The sequence below is a fragment of the Nothobranchius furzeri genome, chromosome 12, assembly GCF_043380555.1.
Source record: "Nothobranchius furzeri strain GRZ-AD chromosome 12, NfurGRZ-RIMD1, whole genome shotgun sequence".
Classification (NCBI taxonomy): domain Eukaryota; kingdom Metazoa; phylum Chordata; class Actinopteri; order Cyprinodontiformes; family Nothobranchiidae; genus Nothobranchius; species Nothobranchius furzeri.
In genome coordinates, this window is record NC_091752.1 from 5,128,875 (window position 1) to 5,138,874 (window position 10,000).

General features: G+C 42.0%; 1 protein-coding gene across 3 annotated transcripts in view; it reads left to right on the top strand.

Annotated features, from left to right (window-relative positions):
* Nucleotides 1–10,000, top strand: part of cdh23 (cadherin-related 23) — a 405,629-nt gene that overhangs the window by 324,077 nt on the left and 71,552 nt on the right. The window contains exons 28-34 of one of the 3 annotated variants that reach the window (XM_070542163.1): nt 447–507; nt 606–754; nt 3,833–3,968; nt 6,328–6,716; nt 6,992–7,096; nt 7,355–7,504; nt 9,332–9,460. In XM_070542163.1, coding sequence (XP_070398264.1) covers nt 447–507; nt 606–754; nt 3,833–3,968; nt 6,328–6,716; nt 6,992–7,096; nt 7,355–7,504; nt 9,332–9,460 — 1,119 coding nt within the window. Of the gene's footprint in view, nt 1–446; nt 508–605; nt 755–3,832; nt 3,969–6,327; nt 6,717–6,991; nt 7,097–7,163; nt 7,219–7,354; nt 7,505–9,331; nt 9,461–10,000 lie in introns of those variants that run through there. The other 2 variants (XM_015943881.3, XM_070542162.1) reach the window with 2 other exon arrangements.

The following is a 10,000-nucleotide window of genomic DNA, read 5'->3' on the forward strand; positions in this document are numbered from 1 at the left end:
CACTGCCAGTTTTAGGCAGAATATGTAAATTTTAACTAAGATGCACTGAAGTGCCAAATTATTGACGACACGTGTCTGCAGCACGATTAGACACTCATTTATTTAGTTTATCAGAAAAAAATTTTTATTTGGGGTGACTTGCTCTTTAAGATTGTTTTATGTGAGAGGGATTTACTGCAACAAACCTAATGGACATTTGAATATTAGCTCTTGCTGCGAAATAGGTATAAAATGTCTAATTTTTCAAGCTCACGACACTTGTGCACTTTTCACAATGTCTCACCAAAGGCCCACTGAGTTCCTGGCTTGAAATGGTAAAGCATATTAACATAAGCGTTTCTTTGCCACCCTTTATTTCCTCCAAAACTGGCATATTGTTGCACGTATTTGTGAATGAGGTTGTGTTCCTGTGTGTTAAGAATTTTCACACTTGTTTGACTTCATAGGTTCAAGCCACGGATGCAGACCAGGGAGAGAACGGAAGGGTTTTGTACAGGATCATTTCTGGTGAGTGTTCCTCACACATTTGACTTTTTGCGGTGACGAACTGTCAAAACAAATCCCAAAAAGTCCTGATTATTCACATTCCTCCTCATTGCTCACAGGAAACAACAACAATCAGTTCAACATAGACAAACAGACGGGTCTTATAACAAGAGGCATCCAGCCGTTGGACAGAGAAACCAGTAGCTCCCATGTGTTGGAAGTGGAGGCCTACAACAGCGACGAGGGCATCATGAGGAGCTCTGTGAGGGTGAGCAGGGTATCCACGGGTCCTGAAAAAGTCTTAAATTTGCTTTTCCAAATTTAAGGTCTTAAAAATCCTTAAAAATGACAAATAATCCTTAAATACAGTTTCCAAAGGTCTTAAATGACCAAAGACCCAATAAACAAAATTATTTTATTTCTATAAAATTTTGTGAATTTCTAGTTAGTGTTCAGCATTTTTTGTGTGTGATGTTGCCGTAAGCGGAACCGTACACATTCAGTTGGTTGTGAAAGGGGGCTATTTTTAGATGAGCACATTAGCTGGTTAAGCTAGTGGGCGCTTGCGACATGGGGAAGTGCAAGTTTAATGGTAACTGGATGGCTAATCCCACCTTTGCGACGTGGTTAGCACCGGTTCCAGGCAATAGCTGGGAATTATAGCTTAAATTCGGTCAAAGTGGCCTGAAGAAAGGTCTTAAAAAGTCTTAAATTTGGCTCCTTTAAACCTGCAGATACCCTGGGTGAGGTCATTAGCTGAGCTGTGTTTTCTGCCTTTTATGTAGTAAAACCTAAATCTCCGTTTCAGATCGGAACTGCATCTTTAAAACATGATGCCAAGATGGTCAGTTTAAAAAAAGCAACTTTTGCTGTCCATCAAACTGTGCTGGGTTAAAGGTCATTCTCCAAACAATTTGGAGGCTGTCATTCTACCGCGAGAAAGGTTGTTCAAGTAGAAAACATTAGAGACGGTCTTCCCAGGAGTGGACGTCCAACCTCAAGGTCAGAAGAAAGGACATCATGAGAAAATAGAAAAGAGCACTGCAGCATGACTTTGGTCTGCAAAGCTGTCTCCAAATGAACCACAAGATGTCTAGAAACGTTTCCTGTAGAGAGATGAGACCAAATTAGAGATGTTGTCATCATAAACAGGTCGTACCGGCTTCCAGCATGGTGGTGGGAGGCTGATATAGCATCTTGTCCACCATGAGCTTCTCTGCAGAGCCGTGTCCAGGACTTTTAAAATGGGGTGGCCCATGTGGGGCACTTGTTTATGCATGGGTGGCACCAATGGTTGTGCTTATTTATTTATTTATTTACACAAATCGTTTATTTATTTATTTACTTTCTAGTGAATTTTGCAGTTTCACATTGCACAATCACCATTTTTTTCTATTCATCTTCTAGTTTTGTGGTGGTTAGCAAGTCACTTCTTGTTGCATTACTGCCGCCAACTGGAGTTGAGTGGGACTCTAAATACTATTTATGTGAATATGAAAATATAATGAATAATATTAATACTACAGAAATGTTCTGTAGGCCTGGGCTAGTAAACAATGTTAAAGGTGCATGCTACCACACTATTTTTGGAGTTTACAACTCAAGCCTTTTGTCGACAATATAAAGTCAATTTAAACTGGAACTTAGGCCCTGTCCACACGTAGCCGGGGATCTGCCGAAACGTAGATATTTTTCTACGTTTTGGCCTGTCATCCACACGAAAACGGATCTTTTTAAAAACTCCGGCCAAAGTGAAGATCTGCGTTTTCTCCGTTTTGGGTGTCTGCGTGTGGACAGACAAAACCGGAGTTTTAAAGTCCGCAACGTCACTTTCTGCGGCAAAAAAAATGCTGACATCACGTGTGCGACCTGTGTTTACACTAGCCGACAGCATGGATGCCCTCAGAGCTGCGCTCGCTTTATCAATTGTCCAAGCGCTTTTTGCTTGTTTGTTTTTGCAAGCGGAATTACTGCTCCTTGCGGAAGACCACAGACGAAGGACGAGGTTAAGAACGGGGGAAGTACTGCCGCCTACAGGTCTGGCATGTCCTTAACAACATATTTATTCGGGTACGTGTGGACAGAGTTTGTTTTTAAAACGAGGTGGTGTGGATGCAAGTTTTTGGAGGGGCGGATATTCATTTTTAAAAAAAAAAACAGCTACGTGTGGACTAGGCCTCAGTAGGGTGGCACCTGGGGTGGCCAATCGGATTCTAAGGGTGGCATGTGCTACCCCAGGCCACTCCCTGGACACGCCCCTGCTTCTCTGTACACCAAAATATTCTAGAGTCCATCCGTCTGACTGCTGATTGGACCAAACTGGGTCAGAAAACGGGACGATGATCCCAGAAGGAACAACTGGAAAAGAAAACCATGATGTTGCAGCAGATCCTGGGGAGAGCCTGGGAGAGGGTTGCAGAAGTGAAACAAACAAAGTGACGTTAGAAAGTTGAGTGAAGGTGTGAGACTGTTTCAGGTTGGACAGAAAACAGAGTTCCTGCTGATCAAAGATGGTTGTGGAGTTATGAGGTGGACATTTTTCACTCGCAGCTTTTTAATTTTGGCTTCATCTTTGTTTAATAAATAATATCACGTTGAAATCTGTTGGGTAATTTTGTCCACTAATACTGGTAAAGACCAGGTGATTTTATTCAGTCCTGATGCAGGGTATCCGCGGGTCCTTGAAAAGTCTTAAATTTACTTTTCCAAATTTAAGGCCTTGAAAATCCTTAAAAATGACAAATAATCCTTAAATCCAGTTTCCAAAGGTCTTAAATTACCAAAGACCCAATAAACAAGATTATTTTATTTCTATGAAATTTTTGTGAATTTCTAGTTGGTGTTCAGCATTTTTTGTGTACGATGTTGGCGTAAGCGGAACCGTACACATTCAGTTGGTTGTGAAAGGGGGCTATTTTTAGATGAGCACATTAGCTGGTTAAGCTAGTGGGAGCTTGCACCATGGGGAAGTGCAAGTTTAATGGTAACTGGATGGCTAATCCCACGTTCGCAACGTGGTTAGCACCGGTTCCAGGCAATAGCTGGAAATTATTGCAGAAATTTAATTAAAAAAAATTAGCTTAAATTTGGTCAAAGTGGCCTTAAAAAAGGTCTTAAAAAGTCTTAAATTTGGCTCCCTTAAACCTGCAGATACCCTGTGATGAGTGAAACCCCTAAATTTGCAGAAGGATTTGTTTTTCGGTTTTCCCGTGATTTCATAAACTGGTCTGGACTGAAATCCAGCCTCTTAAACGGGACTTTGATTTAGACCATGATCTCTTTCTCAATGAATCCTACCAGGTCAACATGCAAAGTAAAACAAAAACAAAAACCTTTTGTCCTGCAGGTGATCATTTATGTCAATGATGCCAACGATGAAGTTCCAGTGTTCACCCAACAACAGTACAACCGTCTGAGTCTCCGAGAGACCGCCGGCGTCGGCACCTCTGTGATTGTGGTGCACGCCACGGACCGTGACACCGGTGAGTTCTTTTGGATCCAGCAGGGGCTGAGCTCGTGACCAGTTCTTGCACCCCCAAATCTAGTTGGTGCTATTCCATCACAATAGGCAAGGCAAGGCAGCTGTATTTCTAGAGCGCATTTCAAACACAGAGGCAGTTCAGTGTGCGTTACAGTTATCAGGACATGGTATGAAAACAACATGAACCTTAACCCTGAAATGAACCACACACAGGAGAGGAGTCAGTAGGTTTTATGCTGTGTTGTTAGACGGCGGAGAGGAGACATGCCAGAAGCCTCTCCGAGCCTCCGTCATATCAACTCTGCCTGTTCTCTGCTCCACAGTAAGTTTCATTGAAGGACAGGGAAAAATGACAAAGAACCATTCATCACTGTTCACAGTTAACCAATTACAGCACTTCTAAGGCGGGACCTGCTCAAGTTACAGAGTTGTCTGCTGAAAGCCAAAAGCTGGCTCTTAATTTATGACTGACAGCCAGCACATATGATTACTTAAAGAGGAGCATTTAAAACAGTAATACGTCAAAACACCTAACAGAGACGATGCATGATGAGAAACAATTCATGTAAAGGCTGATGAGTACATGAGGAGGGGCTGCGCAGTGGTTAGAGCTGTTGCCTTGCAGCAGGAAGGTCCTGGGTTCGCTTCCCGGTCTGGGATCTTTCTGCAAGGAGTTTGCATGTTCTCCCTGTGCATGCGTGGGTTCTCTCCAGGTACTCCGGCTTCCTCCCACAGTCCAAAAAAACATGACTGTTAGGTTGACTGGTCAGTCTAAATTGTCCGTAGGTGTGAGTGTGTGTGTGTGCATGGTTGTTTGTCTTGTGTGTCTCTGTGTTGCCCTGCGATGGACTGGCTCTCTGTTCAGGGTGTACCCCGCCTACTTGCCCGTTGACTGCTGGAGATAGGCGCCCCCCCCCCCCCCCCCGACCCTGCGTGGATAAAGCGGGCTCTGAAGATAGATGGATGGATGGATAGATGGAGTACATGAGGGTTTTGGTTTAGGGTTAAACAACACTAGGGTTGGGGCACATCTGAGGTCATGGGGATGCTGATTCCATATGTGAGCAGCATCAGGGGCGGCGTTAGGCCCGGCTACTTGGGCTGAAGCACCGAATGTTTTATGAAAAGCCCCGGATCTAAATCGTGGAAGTGACATGCAGTACCAAAGTCCAACAGAGAGGGCGCAGCTGGCAGTAGTTTGTATACAGCCTGCCTGAGCCTCCACCACTGAAGAAGAAGCCCTTCAGCAGCCGGCTTCTTCTGCACTCTCTGCCTGAAACGCATGAGTGAAGATGGACATAAGGACGTTTTTTAGACCAAAAGTAGAGAACCCCAGCTTTGATGAGACTGGTGTTGACTCAGGTTTGTGAGTCCTATTTGAAAATATTTGTTGTGCTGCTGGTTTGCCTAAAGTTAGCTTACTATCAGGTAAAGTTGTTGGAGAAAGAGCGGGAATATTTACTATCATCTCACACTAAACACTAACAGGAACAATACTCTGCCCTGAATATGCTGAATATGTAGCTTCAGATAAAAAATTATGTAGTACAAGACGTTGACTAGTGCATGTCACGTGTGTGTGTGCGTGCGTGTGTGTGTTAAGCCCCGGATCTTCTTCAGTCCTAAATCCGCCCACAGCAGCTGACCGTTACCTAAGGACCTCAGAGCCCTATTGGGCGAATGTGCAGGAATGAGATCAGACATGTATTTTGGTCCCATGCCATTGAGTGATTTATAAACTAGTGGTAGCACTTTGAAGTCCATTCTGTAGTTTACTGGTAACCAGTGCAGAGATCTAAGAACAGGAGTGATGTGCTCTCTTCTCCTAGTTCTTGTTAAGACTCCAGCAGCAGCGTTCTGAACAAGCTGCAGCTGCTGCACAGCTGTTTTGGGAAGATCAGTTAGGAGACCACTGCAGCAGTCCAACCGACTAGAAATAAAAGCATGAATAAGTTTCTCTAAGTCTGGTCTGGACATGAGACCTCTGACTCTTGATGTTTGATGAAGGTGATGAAACACTGATTTAGTTACAGCCTTAATATCGCCTCTAAACACTCCTACGTAACTCTCGTGAAAAAGTTTCAGTAACTGTAGCTGGCACTCTTCTCCCACTGCCTAAACTTCCGCTATTCATTTCCTGTGGTGTAAGTTGTTGCTTAGACACGTTCTGACACGTTCCGCCATGACATACATTTTCCAAAACACAAGAACAGCTCTGAAACTGAAATAAATACACACCCAGCCAAGGAAACTGATAACTAAAACACGCTGCTAGGGAAGGTTTGAAAGTAGAACCCTTGCAAAAGAATCATTTCACCCAAATCATATTAAAAGCAATCGTTACCAACTTTTTTGTCCAGGTGATGGTGGAGCAGTCTCCTACGCTATCATTTCTGGCTCAGACCGCAAGTTTGATGTGGATGTAAGCACAGGCCTGATCACTACTGTGGACTACTTGGACTACGAGACCAAGACCTCGTATCTCATGAACGTCTCGGCAACCGATCAGGCGCCGCCGTTCCACCAAAGCTTCTGCACCGTCTACGTCACGTTGCTCAATGAGCTGGACGAGGCTGTGGCCTTCTTGTCGGCCGGCTATGAGGCCTCTCTTCGGGAGAACATCCCTACGGGGACGGAGGTGATTCAGGTGCAAGCCAAATCGGCCGACAACTTGAACCAGATGACTTACCGCTTTGACCCCGACACGTCACCCGCTGCCCTGGCCCTCTTCAAAATAGACAGCGTGACGGTGAGCGATGAGGCGGTGGAGGAAAAGTCTTTGTGTCTTTACTTCATAGATTATTCCTACATCTTACACGACTCATTAACTGCACCGTAAATCTCCTGTGATCTAAGCCAAGAATCTTGTTTTTTCATGACTGTAAGCTGATCAAAGAGCTTAGTGTTCTTTCAAGTCATTTCCTTCCTTTGTTGATTTGTTTTGGTACGTGTGAGTTTTTCTGTTTCTGTCAGTCTTGTTTTATAAAATGGAGATGAAGGTTTGTGTTGTTGTTGTTGTTTCAGGGTCGCATCACAGTTACAGGCCTGGTGGACCGAGAGAAGGGGGACTTCTACACGCTGACTGTCGTAGCAGATGATGGAGGACCTAAGAAGGACTCCACTGTATGTGCCTTCATTTTGAATTTTAGTTCATTGCAATTTGAGTTTATTGTTACATGTGTCCATTTGATTGTAGATGCTTAACAGCGCTCTTCTTTTATGAAATGCATTTCTCTTTGGAACTGTAGAAGGTAAGAATTTACTTCATTTTCGTACCTTTTTGGTCATCTGTGCTTTCTTTTTATCCTTGTTTATTTATTTCAGCCGTGAGTATTAGTCTACAGTTGGTGTGTGGTAGAACCTGGAAATGATTTTGCCACCTCACAGGTATCCATCATCATTCTGGATGAAAATGACAACAGTCCCGAGTTCGACATTACGTCCGATACTTCAGTGAGTGTCCCAGAAGACACAGGCCTCGGGAAAAGAGTGGCGATTGTGCTGGCAAAGGACAAAGATGCTGGGTTAAATGGACTGGTGAGGAGGAAGATAGATTAATCCATCTGGTTCAACCAGTAATGTTTGTTTTTCTAAGTTTAAAGTCCCTACAGGATCTTTTTTTCTGTCTTGAATCTTGAATGAAAAAAGCAATGTCAAAGTTTTAGCATCCTGATCCAACAGAGGACGATGGCTGCAGAAATTTCGATTAGTTTTTCCCAAATAAGGAAAAGAGTTCCACCGGTTCTCGTTTATTTGGTGGAATTTGTCAGTGTTTTATACTCGGCTAACAGGCATAACAGGAACAGCCCTAAAATGGATAAGAAGTTGTTTACATGACAGGAAACAGTATGTTCAAATAAACAACATCAAATCCAATCTGGATAATATTACTTGTGGAGTACCACAAGGATCGGTACTAGGCCCTAAACTATTTATTATTTATATAAATGATATTGTCTCTACATGTAATATGTTAAAGTGTATCTTATTTGCAGATGAAAGAACTTTTTATTATTCAGGAGACAATATTGATCAAACGATAGAAGTGATACAGAGTTGGAAAAAATCTAATTATGGTTCGATGGAAATAAGCTTTCATTGAACACAGATAAATCATATTTTATGATATTCAGTAATAGAAAGTTGAATATAAAAACATTAGTAAAATTAGACAAAATCTGTATTAAAAGAGTAAAGGAAGTTACATTTTTGGGAGTCATAGATGTCTAGATCATAGTCTAGATGACAAATCCCTATATTTATTATATAATTCATTGATCGTACCGTACTTGAACTACTGTGTTGAAATTTGGGGAATAACATATAAAACCTATACACATTCAGTTTTATCCTACAAAAAAAAGCAATTAGAATTATAACAAGAAGCAATAACAGAGATTTGTCCAACCAATTATTTATCAAATTAAAAACATTAAAGTTTGACGACCTAGTAGATTATACTATTTTGAAATGCATGTATAAAGCCGACAAAAAGCACCTTCCAACAAATTTGATCATAAGATTTATGGAAAGAAAGGGTAGTTTTGATTTGAAAGGCAACAAAATATACACCATACCAAAACATAGGATAAATATAAAGGAACGCTGTGTATCAATGTATGGAAACAAAATGTGGAATAAATTAAGTACCGAAATCAAGAATACCAAAACAATATGTACCTTTAATAAACATATTAAAAATGAAATGCTTAGCTTACATGATGCTATGAGATAGACGTAGAGAGAATGAAAGGGAAAACACACACTGTATGTTCTACTTTGTTTCTTTTAGCATTTATTTTTTGTGTGTTTTATTTTACATTATTTGTTTTCTCCTTTCATTAATATAAGAAGAAAAAATATATAATAATAATTTTTTGTGTACATATTTGTTTTCTCTCCATTTTTTGCCAAAGCTAAATCAGTAAACCAGGTCAGACAGTTTATTTTAACTATAATAACTTTGTTGTCATTTGTTTTTATTTTGGTTAAGGGGGACAGATTACATACGTTTTGCTTCTTTCTGTTCCTTTTTCATTTTTTGTTGTTGTAAACCTGTTGTGTGTTTTGTTTTTAATTGTGAAGACATGAAAATAAACTTTAATTAAAAAAAAGTAAACAACTGGGGGCAGCAATAGCTCAGCAGGTTGAGAGGATTGTCCAGTAATCAGAAGGTTGTAGGTTCCTCTTTCAGTGAGCCCCAGGGCAGCATCTTCAGTGTGTGAATGGATGAATGATACACTGTAGTGTAAAGCACTTTGGAGTCCTCTGACTCTGAAAGGCGCTATGCAAGTGCGGGTCATTTATTATTCATTCATTTATCATAACTCTAAATCCTCACCCAAATTCTCACTTTGTTGCCAGGTCAATTTCACCATCGTGGCTGGAAACATGCAGGACGTGTTCAAGATCAAAACGGTGGACTACAGTTATGGAGAGATCTATGTTAATGCTCCTCTGGACAGAGAGACGGTTGACCGCTACCTGCTTAAGGTGAGGCAGCATTACACCTGTAGTTATGACAAACACCAGCAACATCGGGATACAGTTAAGGAGTACCTGAACGATACCTGATATTAAAGTAACACTAAAAGTTTAACGCCTGAAGCTATTGCTCTCAAACTGGTTTCAGTGAATCTTGAGGTAGAAACGTAAGCTTGTGCAGCCCTCTGCTGAACCGGAAACCACATTTAACAGTTGTGTGGCACGGTTAGGTTCACTAGCGGCGCTTACACATTAGCGTTGGCTCGGTTCCGGAAGGGACCAGACTTTGGTTTCACATACAGGTCAGATTTGCATTTTCAGTTCCGAGGCGACTCCTTTTTTCAGACCTCCTCCCAAGCGGTCAGGCTGGGACCGAGGTGGCACTTCGGACTGACTGGCCGGCTGACATTATGCCTGCTGCCTCTGATCTGCGAGCAGAATGAGCCAGCGGGGCGTTCCCGCATGCAAGATTCATTTTCATGCTGGATGCTATTGAGTGAACTTTCTGCAACACGGAGCTGCTGCTCCGTGGGAATGGGAGAAGAGAGT